This window comes from Schistocerca gregaria, chromosome X (genome assembly GCF_023897955.1).
Source record: "Schistocerca gregaria isolate iqSchGreg1 chromosome X, iqSchGreg1.2, whole genome shotgun sequence".
NCBI classification, from domain to species: domain Eukaryota; kingdom Metazoa; phylum Arthropoda; class Insecta; order Orthoptera; family Acrididae; genus Schistocerca; species Schistocerca gregaria.
In genome coordinates, this window is record NC_064931.1 from 571,984,074 (window position 1) to 572,008,498 (window position 24,425).

At 39.6% G+C, this 24,425-nt stretch overlaps 1 protein-coding gene across 4 annotated transcripts in view; it reads left to right on the forward strand.

Moving 5' to 3' along the window:
- LOC126297816 (arfaptin-2) overlaps positions 1-24,425 on the forward strand; it is a 64,074-nt gene that overhangs the window by 7,800 nt on the left and 31,849 nt on the right. For all 4 annotated transcript variants that reach the window (XM_049989045.1, XM_049989043.1, XM_049989044.1 and 1 more), the window contains exons 3-4: positions 2,269-2,445; positions 7,962-8,071. In XM_049989045.1, the coding sequence (XP_049845002.1) occupies positions 2,269-2,445; positions 7,962-8,071 (287 nt within the window). The remainder of the gene's footprint in view (positions 1-2,268; positions 2,446-7,961; positions 8,072-24,425) is intronic.

Consider the following 24,425-nt stretch of genomic DNA (forward strand, 5'->3'; position numbering starts at 1 on the left):
TCAACCATCTTGGGATTTTGACAATCAAGCACACCAGTTGCACAGCATTTGACACAATATTCCTCAGGGGGGACATCCAGCAACCCTTATCAGTCAGCACTAAACTGGATAACTGCTTGCATGTGAGCCAGAGGTGGACCAACACATTATTGACTTGCTCAGTTTGTGAGACTCTTTCTGTTGAGTAAATCATCCATTGAAACTTCCTGGCAGATTAAAACTGTGTGCCCGACCGAGACTCGAACTCGGGACCTTTGCCTTTCGCGGGCAAGTGCTCTACCAACTGAGCTACCGAAGCACGACTCACGCCCGGTTCTCACAGCTTTACTTCTGCCAGTATCCGTCTCCTACCTTCCAAACTTTACAGAAGCTCTTCTGCGAAACATGCAGAACTAGCACTCCTGAAAGAAAGGATACTGTGGAGACATGGCTTGGCCACAGCCTGGGGGATGTTTCCAGAATGAGATTTTCACTCTGCAGCGGAGTGTGCGCTGATATGAAACTTCCTGGCAGATTAAAACTGTGTGCCCGACCGAGACTCGAACTCGGGACCTTTGCCTTTCGCGGGCAAGTGCTCTACCAACTGAGCTACCGAAGCACGACTCACGCCCGGTACTCACAGCTTTACTTCTGCCAGTATCCGTCTCCTACCTTCCAAACTTTACAGAAGCTCTTCTGCGAAACATGCAGAACTAGCACTCCTGAAAGAAAGGATACTGTGGAGACATGGCTTGGCCACAGCCTGGGGGATGTTTCCAGAATGAGATTTTCACTCTGCAGCAGAGTGTGCGCTGATATGAAACTTCCTGGCAGATTAAAACTGTGTGCCCGACTGAGACTCGAACTCGGGACCTTTGCCTTTCGCGGGCAAGTGCTCTACCAACTGAGCTACCGAAGCACGACTCACGCCCGGTACTCACAGCTTTACTTCTGCCAGTATCCGTCTCCTACCTTCCAAACTTTACAGAAGCTCTTCTGCGAAACATGCAGAACTAGCACTCCTGAAAGAAAGGATACTGTGGAGACATGGCTTGGCCACAGCCTGGGGGATGTTTCCAGAATGAGATTTTCACTCTGCAGCGGAGTGTGCGCTGATATGAAACTTCCTGGCAGATTAAAACTGTGTGCCCAACCGAGACTCGAACTCAGGAGAGTTTGGAGGGTTTGGAAGGTAGGAGACGGATACTGGCAGAAGTAAAGCTGTGAGTACCGGGTGTGAGTCGTGCTTCGGTAGCTCAGTTGGTAGAGCACTTGCCCGCGAAAGGCAAAGGTCCCGAGTTCGAGTCTCGGTCGGGCACACAGTTTTAATCTGCCAGGAAGTTTCATATCAGCGCACACTCCGCTGCAGAGTGAAAATCTCATTCTGGAAATCATCCATTATTTCTGAAACAAGTGTTTGTCCGTACATGCACGTACATCTACAGATTTCCATCCCATTGGGAGAATTCCTTCATGTTGCATCATTTGTTAGTGTATGTAAGAGGTACATGGTGTGTAATGAGATGTTTCCATTTCTGTGCTTGTGAATTTTCTCATTCTCATTTTTAAATCACTTTGGATACATTCATTTCATGCCACTAGCCATTAGTTTTTCATTATATCAGTTTCTTAATTCACATCCCCATGTCATGTAAAAAAATTTGAACATGAAACACTCCAATCGGCAGACATCAGCTGCAACATACTAAATCCTACTGCAAACACACAAAATGTTGTCTCTCTCCTCCCACCCCACCCAAAAAGCAAGACTATGAATGCAATCACAAAAACTATTTGAAACAAAAGTTTTGATCAAAATCATACTATTGTAAAGTATGTTGAAGTATTGCATGAGAATTCTCATTTTGAAGGTGAGAGATAGATATTGGTACACCTCCTTACCGGAACAAAAATGTGTGTCTTGTAGAGTCGAGCTTACGGTTATTTATCTGTATGCATACATATACACTTCAGAATCTAAAACTGTATGATAATTAAAATACAGATGTTGACTTAAAATAATTGACTTACATCTTGTCTAGTTTAAACACTTAAGTTATGTGCTGTTGGAAAGTCTGCTGGCTGGTTCACTCGTTGGCTTGTGTAAATCTGAATTTATGTAACTTGGTCATCAAAGAACTAACATCAATGATGCAGTGAACCTTCCTAATCAGTCCCATTAAACATTTGTGTATCATTGAAAGTGGATACCCCCTCCAGTTTACTGCTGGCAGCCTGTTTTGATTGAATTCTTTGGGTATTACCTGTATGCTTAAATATTTGTTTCAGCCCCAGCATCAATGACATCACCATCTATGAATTCAACGCAGAATGGCGATCCTCAAATCATAAAAGCCCAACAATCAAAAATTGAAAGTATAAAGAACTGGAGTATTTCAACATACAAATGTACAAAGCAGCTTATGTTTGAAAAATTGGGAAAAACTTCAAGAACTGTGGATAAAGGTGAGAATTTCAATAAATGTAAAGTCAGTTTGAATATTTTCAATAATAAAATGACCGAATTCTTGTATCCCATAGTTGAGTATCCCGTAGTTAAGCTAAGCTTCTTGTCTGAGAGCCACTAAGCTGTTTGTAATGGAATGAAATAATAGTTATGATTAAACCTCCAATGTGTAATGCAGTTATCATGTAGATGGTTACAGTATCGTAGTACTACTCCATGGCTTTTATATGAAATATCAAGTACACGGAGATTAGTAGATTTAATTATTCCTTCAATTTTTTGACAATTTGATGCAGCTTTCCAAGTGGTTTACTCAGTCATATACATGGTTTTTTTCTGTTAACAGTGCCCTTACCAATTTTGAATACTCTAAATCCACAAATACACATTGTTCATATGAAAAGTTGTTTTGTTTCTGAATTCATATTGGCATATGTGCTTCATAGTGATTTTCTAACGTGGGTGTAGCAACTTTTATCTTTTCAAATTTGTTTTTAGTTATCATCACTGTAATCTGTATTATTTCAGTGTTTTGCAGTGCTCGAGCAGTTAGCAAAAAATATATACTTGAATGATATTGCCCTTACAATTAAGCAAATAATCAGTGTCTCACGTCTCTCACTCCTAAGCACTTGTATTATCTGGCTCCTAGTAATTATGATGCTTCACAAGTATTATGTCGGTTATGATTTATGGTTAAATACTGGATGATGCTGATCTCTGATGACTGAATCTAACCAGAGAATTGTACATAAAATGAAGTTGTTATGTAGTTTGCAGTTATATTTAATAATCAACAGAGTGAGTCCTGTAAAATTGTGTGATTTTGTTTTTCTTCCTGTTAGCTGTTTGTTGCCTTTCATAATCTTGAAATTTTTTGGATAATATTGTGATTGAAACTGTTTGATGAAATAACTGAGAACTATATGGTATGAGAAAAGTTAATTTGTGTAAAATAACTTTTGTTTTATTGCTAGTATCCTCCTTTGACATAAGTCTTTGATAAAAATTAGTTAGAAGAGTTTAGTGTTGTTTTTCACATGTGTAGTAGATATGGAACTAATTAATGATGTCAGTGTTTCATTGTTTCTAAGTTAATATGTTTGCATTTTGCTGCTGTAGTTTATGAATAGTATCATAGTGACCACTTCATAATTGTTTTCTCCATTTACTGGTGGTTTAGCTTTGTTGTAGGTATCTTCTTCTGGACAGTACATAGTGAAGTGGCACAGCTGTAAGATACTGGCCTCACATTCAGCACTAACTGGGTTCAAATCTCTGCCAGGTCTTTCAGATTTACATTTAATGCAAATTTCGAAAAGGACAGCCAATTTTCTTCTCCCTCTTGTCCACATTGAACTTTGGCACAATTGTAATAACTTTATCATGTCTGTAACATTAATCTCTGATGTTTCTTATTGATTTTTGACTTTATTTTGGTAATGTTAAAGTTTGATTTCAAAAGAAATACAGTCTTGGTTGCAGGGAAACAATACTTTTATCGATATGTGGGGCATTATCAGAATATCTGCAAGAAAAGGAAAATAGTATTCATCAGGGTATGGTCCTGTCCTGTAGAGCTTTACTGGAAGTTTAAAAGATTTACTAAAGACCGTACTTTAATATACAACAAAATTTGTTTTTGCCACATCTGTGGGGACCATCACTTCCAACATACTATGAGAAATTGCTGCAGCTACCTATACTTACTTCCAAACTTTACTTTTAAAAAAGGAAGTTTAAATCTGGATTTAAGTGATAAACATTTATAAAAATTGGTTGTGCATGCTTCTTAAGGTACATGTCTAGTGCTAAGTATTTGTAGTTAAAACAGGGTGCTATTTAGATGAACATTTTCAAAACTAATAGCACATAGTCGTAATAGGTTTGGTTTCTGGTAATCAGCTGATCATTAAGGACTAACTCTTCACATATATGCAAGTTCTTTACTATCTCAATTTCCGTAATGTAGTTTCTCTTTTTGCCTGTTGGAGCTTGGTGCAAGATTTGAAGATGATGTAACACAGCTAGCTTTTTTTAAATGTTCTGCAAATGCAGAAAATTGCTTCACCTCCCCATTCGTAGTAAGGAAATTAGATTTAAGCGTTCTGTCAGCCCTAAGTAGTGCTTTGGGCATTCATAATATCCCAGTTTATACATGCCTGAGGCAGCATACTTATTGCATTACAGCTATTCATTGTGTATGTAGCGGTGTTGGATTTTATCCTGGGTTGTGAATGTTATTCTGACATAATTTTTGAAGAGTGTCTTAAATTGATATGAGACGTTCCCCAGAAAAGGAAGAACAATGAACTTCATCTTTGGTACTGTGGGGTTCACTACTACTTTCTTATTTGTTATTGCCATTTGGTCTTAAAACAGCTTACCTACTAATTTAAGGTTATAGCCATTATTTTTAGCCACGTGATTCACATTACTTAGCTCGTGGTTGATAGCTGCTGGGCCTAGTGTATGTCACACAGACAGTCGATCATAGATTTGAAAAACTTAACTTACGTAGGTGGGGGAGGCATGCATCATCTGTGGTAGGTTTACGATAAATGTAAAATGCGATACAAAAACTTAACTTATGTTGCTAGGGGAGGCATGAATCACCTGTGGTAGGTTTACGGTAAATGTAAAATGCAATACAATTATCTGTAAGCTGGATTTATAAATCCATGTAGTTGTGGTCCCTGCCTGGACTAGTAATCTAGTGAGTGAAGTTCATTTTTGGGTGTAGAGCATTAAATTCATCTCAGTAGGGGAATGCTTTCATTAGAGCCTTCAGAAACAATTATTACATTGAAATTTCCTGGCAGATTAAAACTGTGTGCTGGACCGAGACTCGAACTTGTCTGCAAAGGCAAAGGATCTCAGTTTGAGTCTCAGTCCGGCACACAGTTTTAATCTGCCAGGAAGTTTCATATCAGCGCACACTCCACTGCAGAGTAAAAATCTCATTCTGAAAATTATTACATTGTCAGCATAATGACAGTAGAACAGAATTTGTTTACTAAGACCAGGGACTTCACTAAAATATTTACATTCAAAAGGCAAGGCAACCAGTATGACAACTACCCATCAATAATATATCCTCCAATTTATACATGTGATTATTAAAGGAGTAATCATTGTACATCATTACTACCCTAAGTAGTGAAATCAATTCTGGAACCTCATCGGTTTTGAGTTGACCGTGATGAAAAAGATTTTTATGTGTAACAGTTATCGTATCCTCTACATGAAGGAAGGCTCTTTGTGTTGAAGACTTTGCTGGTAACACCCTGTCTTCAATTTCTGAACCAAATCATTTCTGTTGGAGATATAAAAATTGTGTTCATGAATGAACGCTTTATGTATTAATTGCAACAGAAATATGGAGGAAGATTAACCAGGATTGCATATCCCATTCACTATAAGACGTTTAGAGGGGTCTTGCTTGTGTGTCTTAATTTACGCATGAAGAACAGGTGCTTTCAGAGTCATTGCTTTCATTCTGCGTTGATTATCTGGGCTAATTATGTTATTTGCAGCCTACAAGGCATGTTTCATGCTTCTTCACATAATTGTATGGTGGATCATAATATATTTGATGTTATTTGCTCCAAAAAACCTTATTCTCTTAGCAATAATTCTTATATATAATGACCACAGTATTACTGTTATCCATTCGGACAGTCATTACTTCACCAGACTTAAGCTTTTTGTTGGTAGAACTCATTATTGCATAGTCTTTATTCTTGGACTTAGTTTGGAAGGCTTTTTCTATCAGATTGGTAGTTTTAATGCTATTCTGAGTTTTTCAGACTTCTTATAGACTGCACTGTTCAAGGCTATTTTTAAGTCAACTACTGACTCTGTGGCTACCCTATCATTTAATTGTGGCTGAATATTGTGATTAAGTCCATTGCTAAATAGTTCTTTCTGCTGCACATTAAATTTGATGTTTATCAAATTTACTTTGTGTTCGGCGAATGGAAATACTTCATTTTTATTGCGTGTATAACTGTGGGCTGACTGGCAGTAAACTTTCCTAGATTTCAAATTTTCTGGCAGTGTCCTTGTGTAATCAGCTGACTACTTACCCAAATTGTAACATTTAGAACCCTCAGCATTTCGTCTAACTCACTGTCATTAAATAGCTTTGCTATGCCCATATAGGCAACTAAAGCAAAAACTTTAAGCACATCGTTTTCTTTATAGAGGCATCTAATTTTGTTGCTGGTAAGTATTCTAACACATTTTTGCATGGATCTGTTAAGATATTGGTTTATAGGTATTTGTGAATGTAAATAGGACTGTGATTCTTCAGTTTCTCCAGGCATATTTTAAGACAGAACTAAATCTGTTTGTTAAATCTTATGTTCAAAACCCACAGTTTGATTGTAATCAGTTTACTAGTAACATTACTGTAGGTAAACACTTAATTTGATTATGTGGCAGTGTACTCTAGTGTGTAACCCATGTTAATACATGTGGCAGCCGTTTCACCGACAAATTAGGGCAGCACTGCCTGTGCTAAATAGCAGACACTTAAAGTACTATATGCACACTAATTAATTAATTAAGTCGAGATTTAGGCTACATTTTCTTTTTTCAAAAAAAAAAAAAAAAAGAAAAGAAAAGAGAAGAAAAGAAAAAAGAAAAAAAGTAAAGTTTTCAAGTGAGTAGAGGTAATTGTATCAATTTCTCGCAGTATGTTAGAAGTAATGGTAAGGAGGCGAATAATGTGCGCCGGAGAGGAGAACATTATCTAGTCAACTGACAAGTGAACAGCATGTGTTATGCATGAAAACTTGTAGGTCTGATTGAAATGAGTTATTGCTTAGTGCACAGATTATGTTACATGGTTTCACAACCTGTAAGTGTAGTCCCATGCCAGCACTGCTTTTTCAACTAACTCTGATGTGTTTAAGGTAAGGTATACAGTGAGCATAAATCTTTTCATGGTTTTCTGCCACACCTTAGTTCTCAATAGCTGAATTGTACGGTTCTTTGCCCAGCAGGTACAAACAATGGTTCCCATAGATGTGATGAATACAGATTTTTGCAATATATGGAAGTAAGGTCCTTAGTAAATATTTCTAATTTCCAGTAAGGTTCTGCAGGACAGGGCCATACCCTGAGGAATGCTATTGTCTTTTTCTTACAGGTTTTCTGATGATGTCCCAGAAGGGCGAAACCCATCAGTAAAAGTATTGTTCCCTCTGCAACCAAGATTATTTTACTTTCATAATACTGCCCATGGGTGCTGTACCTGATACGCCATGGAGTGGGAAGAATGGTTAAAATTTGAAATACCAGTCTGAAAACGTATCTCCCCCCTCCCCCCCCCCCTCCACCCCTCCCCTCCTCCTCCCCCCCCCCCCCGCCACACACACACACACACACACACACACACACACACACACACACACACACACACACACACACACAAAAATCACTAGTGCAATTGTTCACATTGCTAATTTCCAGTAATAAAAGTTATCGGCTTTTTTTCCTTTTTGTACAGAATTGGAGGCTCAGATTGAACAACTGCGAGACACTCAACGGAAGTATTCAAACATCTTGAGACTGTCTCGAGCCCTTGCCAGTCATTTCTATCATGTTGTACAAACTCAGGTAAGAAAACTTATCCTCAGTTACTCACAATTTAAAATACGATAACCTCATACCCTATCTCATTTGTCATTTTTCAAAAGTAAATGTGTCTGCTATAGGTTTCAGGTTGAGAGGTTTTGTTTTTATTCATCTATATTGATTGCAGTTTCATTTTTTAAATTGTTTTTGTTGCAAGTAAAAAGATGGTTTGGAATGGAAAGGTAGCTCAGGTAATAACAGGACCACATTCTGTGAAGGGGGAACCACATACAAGACACTTGAGTAATTATTGTGTGCTGCTCCAGCATTTGAAATCTTTTCCAAGGCCTGATGGCAGACATTGAACAAATCCACAACCCAATTACTTGGTTCATAACAGGTCAGTATAGACCATGTAAAAGTGTAACAGCAATGCTCAGGGAACTTACATGGGAATCTTAAGAAGGATGGAACTATGTTCTCAAAAAATGCTGTTTGTTAAAGTTAGAGAATCAGTATTGGAAAGAAGACTGTAGGGCAATTCTTGTACTTCCATTGTGTATCTTTCATAGGGATTATGAGAAGATGAGAGTAAGGTGCACACCAAGGTGTATAGATCTTTTTCTCCCTTGACTCCATATTCAGTTGAAGTAGGATAGATAAAAATGAATACTGATATGAAATACTCTTGTCATGCACTGTATTGTAGCATGTGGAGTTACACTTTACAAATGAAACCAATTAATTATAAATAGGTTATTTGTCAGTAATAGATGGCAAGATATGAGCCTGAGTCAGAATATAGCCTTGATTTAGCTGTAAAAATCAGCATCTTGAAGTGGAAAGTTTAAGTTAACTTTTACATAAAAGATATGGGCAGTCTTTCATTGTAGGTTCCAGGAAGTGTGGTATGATGATAAATGTGATATTGGCAACTGTAGCAACATTGCAACTCCACTTTGTGGAGTATATGAGGCAGGAGAAACATAGTGCAATTTACTTTAGTTTTAAGGATGAGCAATTAGCAGACATACATCTGAGGATGAAGACCAAATATAGGATTTCCTGTTTGTGACCTCAGTATGAGTATGAATCACTCTCATTGCTCAAAATTTTTATGTTAACATCCATTGATAGATTGTTCTCTATATACCTATACACTGCAACTACTACTACTACTTCTTCTACTATTATGACTACAAAATTTTGCTTCATTAAATTGAGTGATAAGAGAGGCTAATCAGGTAACATACAGTGAAATTGATACAGAATTGAAAATTAATCATGTGTCTATGGACTTTGTCTTTAAAGATTTGCTAGATGGCCATAAAGTTTCTACGTGGTAGAGACCAAAACATTTTACCTCTCAGTTAACAGGATGTCATATGGATGCCTTTGAAATTTAGCTACAAGTTTTGGAGACTGCAGGACTTTGTTTCTTTAAATGTATTGGTGCTGTTGATGGCTATTGGGCACACTACTTTAACCAGCACCCAAACAAACAAATAAATAAGGAGCTAAACATTTGTCTTTGGGTAATCCCAAGAAACCCTGTAAACTGTTGCTTGTGCCCTTTTGCCACTGCACGGATGTAGTCCTGCACCATTGTATGCCTAGAGAACATACAGTAAACAGTGAATCATATTGTGATCTACTTATGGTAACTTCAAACATGCAATCAGGTCAAAACATTTCAGTTTGCTGGACACAGCTATATAATTGTAGCGTGTATAATCTAGTAACATACTTCATGGTTCGGAATTTTGAAGTCCCCGGACGGATGGACACACACACACACACACACACACACACACACACACACACACACACACACACGTCTCTCCTTAGAGTCTTCTGGCACATTTTCTCTGGTGCTTCGGCAGATATTTGCAATTTTGTTTTTGCATCGTGTAACAGGAGTCAGCCCAAATACTGCTCATGACATCTTTCATCCAGCACCCTGCGTCAATGGAAAGCGGAAAGCGTCGGTTTGTTTCCCCATTACAAACAAAATGATTTTTAAAGTGGAATTTCATTTGTGCATTTGACAGAGCGGTCCCCAATTAGTCTAATGCAGTATTCGTTTTACCAGTGTATATTAACAGGAACAGTAAAATACAAGGAATAATGAGTACTCCAGCAGCAACATACCACCTTCACCTGCGCAGACTGCTAAATTGTGCAGAAGTGTAAGACTGCTGATTATTTTTTGTGTTTCACCGCTCCTGTTAATACAGATCAGTGAAATGAATATCGCACTCGATTAATCTGGTAGTGCTGTATTGAATTGGCATATAAATTTCCAATTTCAAAATTGTTTTGTTTGAAACAGGAAACAAACTACTATATTGTGTCAATGCTGGCTTTCGTAAGAAAGAGGTGACGAGGAAAATTGTTTGGGATGACACCAGCTACACATTGCAAGAACACAATTGCAAATATCCCCCTGAAATACCAGAGAAAATGTACCTGACAACTCTTAGGAAAGACACGCTAGTATATTTTTTCCTCTCATGTGGCACTGAGATAACAGTAAAAGAGACTTGGGTCAACGGCATTGGAGGCAGTGATGAATACATTATCAAATCTGTCGTAAATATTTCATGAATAAAGCATTTATTCAGTTTATATTGTGACTCTGATTCACATTTTCTTATATGGAATTGAAATAAGAGAGATTCAATCTTAAACATCACACTTGACATTCTCCCATCTACAGTATCTCAGCTCTTGTTGATAAACACCTCCAACCAGTTTCACACAGACGTGCTTTCCATATGGATGACATGAACCATTTCCTTTTTCAACCATCAACTATCCACACGCTCTTACCACCCGGATTGCTACTCATCATGGTTTGCACCACCATCCTACACACATCATCTCCCACGCCCTTGGTCTGGCCACTATCAAACACTACCACCCAACACTACCTTCTGACTCTAAAACCACCATCTTCATCTTCATCTTTATACGTCTAAACTGCCTATATCCACACACATAACTACTTGTTGATTGTGGGGAAGATATACAAACAAACCAGCACCACGACCTTGAACATCTACATGGCACCCACCTGTGCCAATCAGTTTATGGGCCATTTAGAGGAAACCTTCCTAGTCTCCCAAAAACCTTGTCTGTTTCAGGGTCATTGGCAATATCTTCATGATTTGGATACCTTATCATTCCACTACAGCTCCAACACCTACTTTCCCATGTGCTTTATTGTATCTACCTCGGTGCAGTGCACAACTTTCCTGGATATTGACCTCCCCCTCTGATGGGTCCAATCAAACCTCCGTTTTTGTAAAGCAAACACTACAACATTGCAGTTTTAGGTTTAGGATGTTTGAACTATGGTTACGGGTTAAAGTTGGGCATAATCAACCTCATTTGACAATGCCAAAACTGGCAAGCATTTGCACAGTAGCCATCACTGAATGATAAGTGTACTCCACTTTGCTTTGTGTTGTGTGTTGCTCATTATTTTCTTTTCTACTTTTGGAATGAGTGAATGAATGAATGAATGACTAATCCTGGTCCTTCACTGAGTTCAAGTAGGGCTCCCATGACACCAGAAGGGATCAGGAAGCCCAATGACTATGTTTTTGCGGAAACACAAATCTTGGATGTAGACTGCGAACTCTGCGAGAAGGAGGTGGGGTTTAATGCCAGATCTAAAAAACACTTGATTTGTTCATATCGGCACTACAGTGGGTCCTAGCAAGACTAGATTTATTTCTGGAGGAGACCGATCAGGTACTACAACATACATAAAATATTAGATTATTTCATTAAAACTTGAACAAGATAGAATACTTAACTTGGAAACAGTCAGTGTCAACAAGAATGTCACTTGTGCATTTGTTACTGCCACTGTATTGTATAACTTGATCACTTGACCCCATATGGAATGATAATCTCATCTCGGTACATGATTTACTATAAACTTCGACACAGTTGTGGCTTCTAATACAACTAGTGCTGCTGAATCTGAAGTAAGATGATGCAGTTGTTGTAAATGCTGACTGCAGAATTGCAAAGTGGGCTAAGTGGCATTGTACTCTGATGTAGGTCACTCTTCAGGCAGTGGTGGTGTCTGGAACATCTTGAGAACACTGTTACATCAGGCAGTGACTGTCCTTACTTGTGGTTCTGTCATGAGACGTTCCAGTTTTGTCATGGACCTTGTTCTTCGCACAACACCGCACAAGAAATGTTTTCCACACTGTTCCTCACTCCTCAGGCAGTTTTACATTCTCGTTTGTTTACTCTCGCAACTGACTGCCATGTTAAAACGTTTGTGTTATACCAAGACCATTAACCAGCAACAGTACCTGCATTTTGATAGCTGCCATCCCTTCCCATCCAGAAGATACTCCCTTATCTGACTAACTGTAGACAGTGCATCTGCAGTGATGAGAAGTTCCTCCCCAGTATGCTGAAAGTCTTGCTAAGGTCTTCACAGACAGGTATTACCTCTCCCACAAAACCTAGTCTGCAGCCAGGTTTTCCACACCATATCCACACATGCCCTTATTCTCTGATTACCCCAGCAACCAGTCCACAAAGAAACATTCCTCCTACAGCCCCCCCCCCCCCCCCCCAAAAAAAAATCATCCCAATATCACCCCAGACTGAAACAAGGGAACCATATCCTTCACCAGGGCATCTGTTTATCATCATATCCTGAAATGAAGAACATCCTACCCACAGTCTTTGCCACACTTCTGAAAGCGGTATTCTTATGCCCAATCTACAAAATATCCTAGTCCACATTTTATTAGTTGTGTGTACCATAGTTAGATATGCTATCGATATTCCTATATTCAGTAAGTACCATATGTCACAGTATGTGCTGCTCAAGCTCTCTCTGGACTTGGAAACAGCCTCCTGTTACAGTTCTAAAATGTAAAGGATCCATTATGACTGTTTGTCACAATCTTTAAAAATAATAGGTGCACCTAAATTACAGAACAGGATTCCTGTGGAGTGGTAACATTTGAGCATGTGTACACTGTTAATGCACTGAAGGAAGGTGGTCTTTTGGATTCTAGGTGGGGTACAGCATATTCACACACAGAGTTGATTTTGGCATGAAAGGGGCAGAATGGAGACACATCTAATTTCCTCCAGGGGTGGGTCTATGGAATATGGTTACTTTGATTAATCGTACATAATCACTGTGTTAGTAATATTGAAAACAAATGTGTCCAAGGTGACTGTGGCATACAAAGCTAGTAAGAGACATCAGTAAAGAGTAATAACAACTGAAAACAAATTCTTGGCAGTTCGGATTGTTAAACAGTGATTAACATTGCCACAGAAAACCATATGTGATGAGGCCCAAATTATATCACGGTTTAGGAAAAGGTGGTTATTCAAGATTTTATTTTAACTTACTAGAAATATGTAACTGTTTCCATATAGGTATTTTGTTGAAATAAATTCTTTATTCAGCACCATTTTCTACTCGAGGTATTGTGAAGCACACAGATGAGTTTGGACACATCTCTGTAATAGGTACACAAAAAAATTACATACCATGCTAGTTTAACATGGCATGGCCATAAGTTGACACTTTCTCAGATATATCTGTGTGAACCAATTTGAGTACACTTATTGTTTTGAGGTTATGTCAATCCGTGGCTATGCAATGTAAACTTGCATGGCTTGTGATTTCTAGTGTTTAGTAGTTGTAAGGAAGTGTCCACTTCCTTCTACTCTGCTTGTCAATAATCTAAAGTAAAAACTGGCCAACAGTATTGAATAGATAGGTTCTGTCTTTCCACCAAAAAGCCTTTGTGGAAGTTATGTCCTCCTCTGAATTTATTTAGACTGTGATGCTCAACAAGAAGTAGTAAATTTCTCTTAACTCTTATTGTGCTATGGAATTCTGTTGCCACTACCACCAAGGATTGCACTGTTGAGAGCATTAATTCTTCCAACTATACTGAACGCATACTTCAGCACAGTTGTAGGTTTTTTGTCACTGGTCTCTCATTATGCTTTTGCCCCGGTTATGCTTTTCTCTTTTACTTTTTGCGAGAATTTGATCGTTTGCAATCCACTAACAATTTTCTGATATAGCTACAGATATCTGGCTGAATAGTTGTCCAAAACCAGCACTCGGCAAGGTAAATTAAGTGTTGTTCAGCCAAACGGCTGTTAGGACATGACATCTAGAGTAAGTGGACTGTACTTTTATAAACTACCATAATCCACCATGTTAACAATTCATACATACCAGATTCATCAGGTCAGACAGGATTAGTAACATTTTCCATTGCCATTTGTACACCAGACATGAATTACTTTAGGGAAACCATTTTGCCCATTCAAATGATATTAGAAAGAAAGAAAATTTTTGCTCCCCACCCACCGCCTCAGACTAGATGCCCAGGGACCTCAGTACACGAGAATAAAAATTTGTAATAAATTAAAAGGGTACAAGTTAATGTGGATGAATTTAGGTCCACTTAAAAGAAAGATATATGAGGCACTGACATGGAAATGTTATTACAAAATGGATGAATTTATTCAGGACAAATTGGAAATTTGTGCTGGATACAATGTGTTACGTATTTCAAGAAATATCATTATAGGGTTATTAATTATTAGTCTAAAAAGCATTGTAACTGTATTATAAATTTTTGACATGTCTCCGGTACACAAACCAAATGGATTGCAAATGTGTATCATAGGATGAATAAAACACAATTTTACATTCATAAGCATATGTGCACCACTGCAAAAATTAAGATATAGACTAAGTGCTCAGTGCCTTTCAGTAGGAGGGGAAGAGAGAGAGAGAGAGAGAGAGAGAGAGAGAGAGAGAGAGAGAGAGAGAGAGAGAGAGAGGGGGGGGGGGGATATCCATACAGCTGTGTTGCCAGTACAGTGGCAGTGAATAGTGTGAATTTTAGTTTCTTTGTATTTGTAGGATAATTCCATGCAGTATGTAACAGTTACAATTTTTAAGGGATGAATATTGACTGTCACTTGAAGTAAAATGAGTACACTACCTCTCATTCAAGTGTGAGGAAACTAATAAAGCACTAAAAAAAAATATTTCTTTCATATCTTATAATCTGGTATCACAACTTGATGTTGGAGTGTCTATTTATCCAATATTCATCATAGTTAATGTGATGCTTGATGTTAAAGTAATCGGAGCATAAAATTAAAAGCTTTTGTAGTGAAAATGTGGTCGCTCACTATTCTACTTTTGATTTATTTTAGGTGATATGTTGCTCTGTACTAAATGTATCTAACCTATTGACATTGTTTTTAAAGTTGGAATGAAAGCCACTTCTCACTACAGTATGGAGAAAATAGAAGTGAAAGATGGCACCATGTGCAAATAGCTTGCAGCCCAGTCAGAAACAGTTCGTGCAAGTAGACGCATATTTCTCAAATTACTGGCAGCCAATTTAGTGTTACATAATGGAAAAACTGAATCACACATTATAATTAGGGCAAAGCTTCACAAAAGTTTCTTTGCAACTCTTCTCAGTTGTCATTTATTAAATGAATATGATTCATATTACATAATATGTTAGAATGAACTTTTAGGTCTGGCCCTAATTCAAAATATTCTTATAATTTAAATTTTAATGCAGCCTACTTTTTTATTTAAAGTAATAATTACTTTCAGGTTGAAAACATAAATGAAAACTGCAGCACTGATTCAAACACTGATACTCCTGCAGTGCATCCTACAATGACTATTTGTGATGGAAGTGAAGTTGATATACTAACGCAAAGCCCCAAAAAAGAAAAATAAAGAACTAAAATAAGTTTGCTGCAAGCAAGAAACTGATATTTACAAAACAAAGTTGCTTCATTGTCATCTGAAGCAACAAGCAGTGGCAGCTTATACCTGTGAACAGTAGTGAATTTAAAAGCTTATGTGATAAGTTGTTAGCAGAAGGTTTATCACAGATTGTTTCCTTAGCGTTTCCTTTCAAATATGTTTTCATTTAGTTGGTTAGATTACTTCAGTTTCGTGAGAATGTCCATTTTCAGATGAAGAAGTAAACAGGTAACATTTTGCATTTACTTTGTTTCAATTGGTGCCAAGTTCAATACGTGACTTCATACAAGTCAAAGGAGCTGCCTTCTGCTGTCCTTTTTGTATACTCTATATTCTGTGACAACATGATGTTCCATCCTATAATTTCTGTATGTAGCATTATGCTTCTGGGTGCAGGGAAGACATTTAGCATCGTGTCTCATGCTAGTTTAGGTACAGTGATGGTATTTAGCTACTGAGTTCATTATAAGTGACATAAAGCGAACACGACAAGTATTAATTCAACAGTTGATAGTGATAGTTGTATGACTATGTACATTGTTGTAGGGAAACACACAAGCAGAAACAGTGGCCCAGTGCCACAGTAACCTCAGCATTGCCAGTTTGTGGTGTAGGCAGTGGCTGGAGCACAGGGCATGGAACAAAGGCAGACAGCATATTGGCATCACCATCTAGTACTCTCCGTCTCTTTGTCCACAGATGCATCAATCAGCTGACTTCTTACTTGCACATTACAATAAGAGGCAAAGAGAATGTCATCAGCATGTTATACTCTTAGAGTCCTGTCATTAGTGTGTAGACTCGTAGTTATGAACCATTGCTCTATACACTCAGTCTGCAGCTGTGGTACCTTCTTGCCCTTATGCTAGTTAACCATGTTAACAGATTAGGTCTACAGTGTTAAAACTATGGATAAAGGCCATAAGAACAATAACTAAAAACATTAATCAGGCTTATTGTAAAAAGTTTCTTAAAGAGTAGGGGATTGTAACTGCACCATTTGATTACACAACTAGCTTAGAGGGTTGGCTCTAGTTGCTACTATTGCCAGCCAGGATCAGTCATTTTGTTGCTGCCAAGCATTAGTAGAGAAGAGTGCCTGTAATTTTGGTTCCAAAAGTGACAGCGTGTATAATTTTACCATCATGTTAGTCTCTGTAATACCAGCAACATGACACATCATCAGCTTTAAACATGATGCATTAAACCATGTTAAAGAACATCAGAGCAAGGACCAAGGGAATCCTTGGCACTTTTAATTTGGCGTGTGAAAGAAGGCGCTTTCCAACTAAGTGAAATCCACAATACTACATCTACATACATACTCCGCAATCCACCATACGGTGCGTGGTGGAAGGTACCTTGTACCACAACTAGCATCTTCTCTCCCTGTTCCACTCCCAAACAGAACGAGGGAGAAATGACTGCCTATATGCCTTTGTATGAGCCCTAATCTCTCTTATCTTATCTTTGTGGACTTTCCGCAAAATATAAGTTGGCGGCACTAAAGTTGTACTGCAGTCAGCCTCAAATGATGGTTCTCTAAATTTCCTCAGTAGCGATTCACGAAAAGAACGCCTCCTTTCCTCCAGAGCTCCAGAGACTCCCACCCGAGTTCATGAAGCATTTCCGTAACACTCGCGTAATGATCAAACCTACCAGTAACAAATCTAGCAGCCCGCCTCTGAATTGCTTCTATGTCCTCCCTCAGTCCAACCTGATAGGAATCCCAAACGCTCGAGCAGTACTCAAGAATAGGTCGTATTAGTGTTTTATAAGCGGTCTCCATTACAGATGAACCACATATTCCCAAAATTCTACCAATGAACCGAAGACAACTATCCGCCTTTCCCACAACTGCCATTACATGCTTGTCCCACTTCATATCGCTCTGCAATGTTACGCCCAAATATTTAATCGATGTGACTGTGTCAAGCACTACACTACTAATGGAGTATTCAAACGTTACGGGATTCTTTTTCCTATTCATCTGCATTAATTTACATTTATCTATATTTAGAGTTAGCTGCCGTTCTTTAAACCAATCACAAATCCTGTCCAAGTTGTCTTGTATCCTCCTACATTCACTCAACAACACCACCTTCCCGTACACCACAGCATCATCAGCAAACAGCCGCACATTGCTATCCACCCTATCCAACAGATCATTTATGTAGGCAGAAAACAACAGCGGACCTACCACACTTCCCTGGGGCACTCCAGATGATACCTTCACCTCCGATGAACACTCATCATCGAGGATAACGTACTGGCTTCTCTTCCTGAAGAAGTCTTTGAGCTACTCACATGTTTGGGAACCAATCCCATATGCTCGTATCTTAGTTAGGAGTCTGCAGTGGGGCACCGAGTCAAATGCTTTTCGGAAGTCAAGGAATATGGCATCCGTCTGAAACCCTTCATCCATGGTTCTCAAGATATCGTGTGAAAAAAGGGCGAGTTCCGTTTCGCAGGAGTGATGCTTTCTAAAGCCGTGCTGATGCATGGACAGCAACTTCTCTGTCTCAAGGAAATTCATTATATTCGAACTGAGAATATGTTAAAGAATCCTGCAACAAACCAATGTTAAGGATATTGGTCTGTAATTTTGAGGATCCGTCCTTCTACGCTTCTTATATACAAGCATCACCTGCGCTTTTTTCCAGTTGCTCAGGACTTTATGTTGAACAAGAGATTCACGATAAAAGCAAGCTAAGTAAGGAGCCAATGCAGTAGAGTACTCTCTGTAAATCCGAATTGGAATCCCATCAGGACCTGGCAATTTATTTATTTTCAACCCATTCAGCTGCTTCACAACCCCAGGGATGTCTATCACTATGTCCTCCATATGGGAATCTGTATGAGACTCAATTGGCGGTATGTTTGTACAATCCTCCTGCGTGAAAGATTTCTCAAATGCTAAATTTAAAATTTCAGCTTTCGTTTTGCTGTCTTCTGTTGCCAGGCCAGACTGATCAGTGAGTGACTGGATGGAAGCCTTTGATCCGCTTACCGATTTTATGTAAGACCAGAATTTCCGTGGGTTTTCAGCAAGATCTTTTGCTAAGGTATGATTGTGGTAGTGGTTGTTTGCTTCACACATCGCTCTCTTTACAGCAGCACGAATCTCTACTAACTTTTGCTTGTCCTCATTCTCCCGATCTTTCTTGTACTGCGAGTGCAACTGTCTTTGCTTCCTGAGCATTCTCCGAATTGTGCTGTTAAACCACGGTGGGTCTTTTCCATCCGTAACCCACTTTCTCGGCACATACTTCTTCAATGCGTGATTTACATTATGTTTAAAATTTGCCCATAATTCTTCCATATCCATCGTACTGGAAGTAAATGAAGTCAGTTCATTTACTACGTGGGATGCTAACAACTGCTTATCTGCTCTTTCTAGTAAGAATACTCTCTAGCCTTCTTGACCACCTTTTTAACTTTCGTAACCATAGTCGTAATGACAACATCATGATCACTAATCCCTGTCTCAACACACACCGTTGATGAGGTCTGGTCTGTTTGTGGCTACCAGATCTAAAATATTTCCATTGCGTGTTGGCTGTCGATTTACCTGCTAGAGACAGTTTTCGGATAATGTGTTCAAAAGTAATTCACACGACGACTTGTCTGTACCACCTGTAATGAATCCATAGACATCCCAGTCTGTACTATGTAGGTTGAAGTCGCCTCCGGGGAATATAGCATGATCCGGGTACTTCTGCGATACAGAGTGTAGACTCTCTTTGAATGATTCTAGAACTGTCACGGTGAAACCTGGTGGCCAGTAATAACACCCAACAATTAACTTTATTTCTCCTAGACCTGTTAAACATGTCCAGATAACTTCACAATCACACTCTACTTCGACCTCAGTACACACAATATTTTTGTCAACTGCAATGAAGACACCACCTCCTACAGTGTCTAATCTGTCTTTCCGATACACGTTCCAACCCTCACTAAATATTTCAGAACTTCTTATCTCAGGGTTCAGCCAGGTCTCAGTCCCAAGAATAATTTGCTCGCCTCGCGCTTCCTGATGGGCAGTAAATTCAGGAACTTTATTCCGAACACTCTGAAAATTCACTGCTAATATCTTGATAGCTGAAGTGTCTTTGCACTGAGCGTGTCCTGATTTCCCTGCCTGCATGTCGACTGGTGAGTGTTCATCAGGACACCTCGCACTACTGCCTAGCCTAAAAAAAAAAAAACATGTGTGCACCACAAGTACTCTGCTACCCAAGTAGCCGCTTCCTTTGTGTAGTTCACGCCTAACCTATCTAGGGGCATCCTACAATTCCCCACCCAGTGGCGTAAGTCTAGAAATCTGCAGCCAAGACTGTCACAGAGTCGACGAAGCCTCTGGTTGAGACCCTTCACTCGGCTCCAAACCAAAGGACCCCGATCCACTCTGGGAACGATGCTGCAAATAGAGAGCTCTGCTTGCACCCCACGCGCGAGGCCAGCAGTCTTCACCAAATCTGCCAGCCGCCTATACGAACTGAGGATTGCCTCAGAACTCGAGCGACAGGCATCATTGGTGCCGACATGAGCAACTACTTGCAGACGACTGCACCCCGTACGCTCGATAGCCACAGGCAAGGCCGCCTCCACATCTTGGATGAGACCCCCCCCCGGCAGACAAACTGAGTGCACGTTCGAATTCTTTCCAGCCCTGTCCACTATTTCCCTAAGGAGCTCCATCACCCGCCTAACGTTGGAGCTCCCAATAACCAGCAAGCCTTTGCTCCCGTGTGCCTGCTCATGCCCTGCTGAAAGAACGGCCACCTGCCCACTGACAGGATGAACGTGTAAGGCCAGCCTCCACATTGACCCTCCACCTTGAGCGATGTGAACGCGTTGCAGTCCACCACTCACCCTGAGGTGAGGGCAGCCCCAACACGCCGGGTACACTAGAAGGTGCCTCGGTGGCAGAGTCAGCGGACGCAGCAAGCGACACCAGGGGTATCTCAAGCGACGCGCCAGACCCTCCGCCGTTGCTGCACCTTGAGGCAGCAGCCTGAAGGCGGCTGACCGTAGCCAACAGCATGCTCAGCTGCTCGCGAACCGCAGCCAGTTCCTCCTGCGCCTGCACACAGCACGCACACACCCTATCCATCCTACTGCTAATATCTGGACGAATAGAGTTGTGACAAATAAAACAGCAATATTTGACTGCACAGTTGCATCACCAGCGTCAGATTGAGCTGCGATATATGAACAAATACTTACGAACTAAGCAATGAAATGACCATGACTACGCCACTATACAGATATTACAATGCAATCCTACCCCTGTCTTAGTACAAATGACAACTTCCTACGCAATGTTACACTCTACTGTTATTAAAATTTGATACTACCCCTTTCTAATTCGAAAATACGCAAAGATCCGAAAAATTTCACCACGCAAGCGCGCGCACACACACACACACACACACACACACACACACACACACACACACACACACACACACAAAGTAATTTGAATTAAACCTGCTTAACTAATACGAAAAACTGAATATACAACTAGTTTCTGCTACTGCTGCTCGCACACGTCACTATGCAAGCACAGATGAAACTGCATTGCCCTCTGTCTGCTGCTGACTGACTCTACGAAATAAACAGAAAGCACCGGCAGTCCAAAACAAACAACTGACTAACGACTCCACGAATTTATACTTTATAGCTATCAGTAAGCAATATTACTCCTCTAAAATAGGAGAATACACAAGGATTTTATGTATATGCAAGTGCACAAACACTCGGAAAGGAATTAAGAATCAAACTACAAAACAAATATGAAAGCTAACTATGTGACTCCCTTATGAACTACTGCTGCACTGATACTTCACCAGCGGCTGCTCACTTTTAATCCTCTTCCCAAAACTCTGGCAGGACTTTGTGATGAGTAGTTATTGCAACATAACTCCCATTAGGTATGTCAGGAAGAAGTTGGAGTAAATGGTGAGGAACTGTCTTGTCTTACTTTTGGAATTCAGAGGGTCCCTTAGTAACTTTCAGTGTGTCTTTAGGATATATCATTCCACCATTGATAACCACACACTATTAGATGTGGTTGTACTACTGTCTCTTTTATGCAAAGATCACCTGGTAGATGCCTTTTTCAATCTTGAAAAGGCTTGTGATATTTGTTTAGTATGCAAGTGATATTTTTTGAATGTGCATCATCCATAGACATCTCCATGAGTAGAGATGCTGAACAAATTTTCTTAACATTACGTAGTTGGTCCCCCCCAAGTGCTATTTGATGTATTGACCAGTAATGTCATGTTAATTCCTTTCACCAAAGTAGTGGTGACATTTGTTGAAAAAATGTTGGGAACCAATAGCACAATAAAAATTTTATTTCTTTACCAGTTTGTCACCTAGTGCCCTTCTTCAGAAGACTGTACAGAAAAATATACCACAAATACGTACAAGCTAGATAAGAATATTAGAAAATTTAAAAAGGAAAAGTTTAAAAATTTAAAGGAAAAGAGGTGGTACATTCTTAGAATTATGGCATTATTAGAGAGTGTCAAAAATAAAGAAGTATATGCAGTGTAGTACTGTAGTAATATGTAATACTCTTAATAAAATTCGTTGATGCAGAAAGATCTTGTGATTGATCACATGTGGATCATAGTACATGTAAAGATGTGGTATACGGACACCAAACAACAAGTGTAGACATGACGCAAGAACTGAAGCTAATCAGTTGATGAAATGCAATATTTTCAGGTTGGTCCCAGAGTGGGGGCTAACTTCATTACCAGGTAGGTAGCCATTTATTGTTAAATATACTAAGCCATCTACAAAATGCAGGCAGGGATTCATTTTTGCTGTAGGTGGTTAGCCATATATAAGCAATGAGCTGTAGACGTTGTATTCTTATAGTTACAGGTGTTTTACATTATAGTTACTATTAGTTTTTATGATTAAGTAGCACTTTTAGTAATGTAACATCAGTCAGTCAGTCAAACCTATTGTATTTATTTTGTACAATTTTTATGAATGTCGCTGGATAGAATAACTTCACAAATCGCATTTACGACTTTGTATACGTTCCTGAACTAGTTATTTCACTACAACAGAAGTTTACTACTATGATCATGTTTCTTTTCTTCTATAGTTATTTTGATCCTTCATCTTGGCTACTGATTAGGAATTTGTTTCTGTACTTACTCCAGTTAATGCTTCAAGCTCCATTGCGCATCTTGCACATTGCTTACACAGATGTGTTTCCTGAAAGTATGCTATTGACCTCTGCATCAGTTCAGCAATGTGTTATAAAGGTTACCATACAATTGGTACAAATGTCACTCGTTAGAATTGTTTCATGAATCATATTTGTGATCTTGAATGTGTTCCAGTACTAGTTGTTTCACTAAAACAGCAGTATACAATTGTGCCCATGCTTGCTTTCTTCTGTAGTCATTTTCTAATCCTTCATATTAGCCACTGACTGAAAATTGTTTCTCCAATTACTCCAGTTACAGCTTCTGACCTCCTGATACGTTTCACACTTGGTTTCATTAATATGTAGGATTTTATATATAGTTAATATGCTGGTTATGCACACTTACACTTTTGTCTTACATTTTATGCCAACTATAATTGTGTAAGTTTTTGTTTTATTACTTTGTCTTACTTTTAGCCTCACTGTGAGACTAATCTGAAGGTATGCATGTCATCAACAGATTAGCTACAATTCTCGCATGATGTGTGCACTTGTTGTTTGTTGTCCTTACACCATATTCACTTGCTGAGTACGGGCTTGGCGACCCTGGGGTCCTGAGCTGAGGACTGGTCTGCGCCGCCAGTGTCCTCTCACCATAACCCCTGGACATGCTTCAGCGACCACCGTACGGCGCGACGGTGAAATGTTGTGTGCTGTGGGGGAATGGTAATCTTGGCTTGACCGCCTGGATTGTGAGGAAGGCCAACCTCTATAAAAACCCCTCAATCTTTCGGTGTGCTCCGCGCCTAGAAGATGCATGGCTGTTGGGGTGGAACAGTCGCAAGCGGGCAACCTCTGGGGCACCTGCCGCACCCCAGTTGTATAAGGCTTACTCAGGCACGCGGGGCTCTGTCTGAGCGGACTTTTAGTTCCTTAGCTGCTCGTGGGACCACAATGGACCCTTCGACCTCTACATTTCCCCCTACCAGTGGCTTGGGTGGGCCGCTGGTAGGAAAACACACCCCATTGAAAAAGCGGCTACGCGCTGCGAGTCCTCCAGCGCCTGGTGTTGCTAGAGATTTAACAGAATGTAGTAACGGAGCACATGCTGATAATCAGAATGTGTTTTTGATTATTAAAAGGAAGGAGGATAGCTTTGAGAGGGTTTCTCCCTTTTACATCCACAAGGGTCTTGAGGGAATTGCAGGAACACTGAAATCTGTAAAGCGACTGCGCAATGGGACTCTGTTAGTTGAAACTTCTAGTTCCTGTCAAGTCGCTGCCCTTCGGAAAGCAACCTGTCAAGGAGAGTACGCTGTCGAGACCGAGCTCCACTCCACTTTGAACTATAGTAAGGGTGTTGTGACGTGTAGGGACTTGGTGGATATCCCCATAGA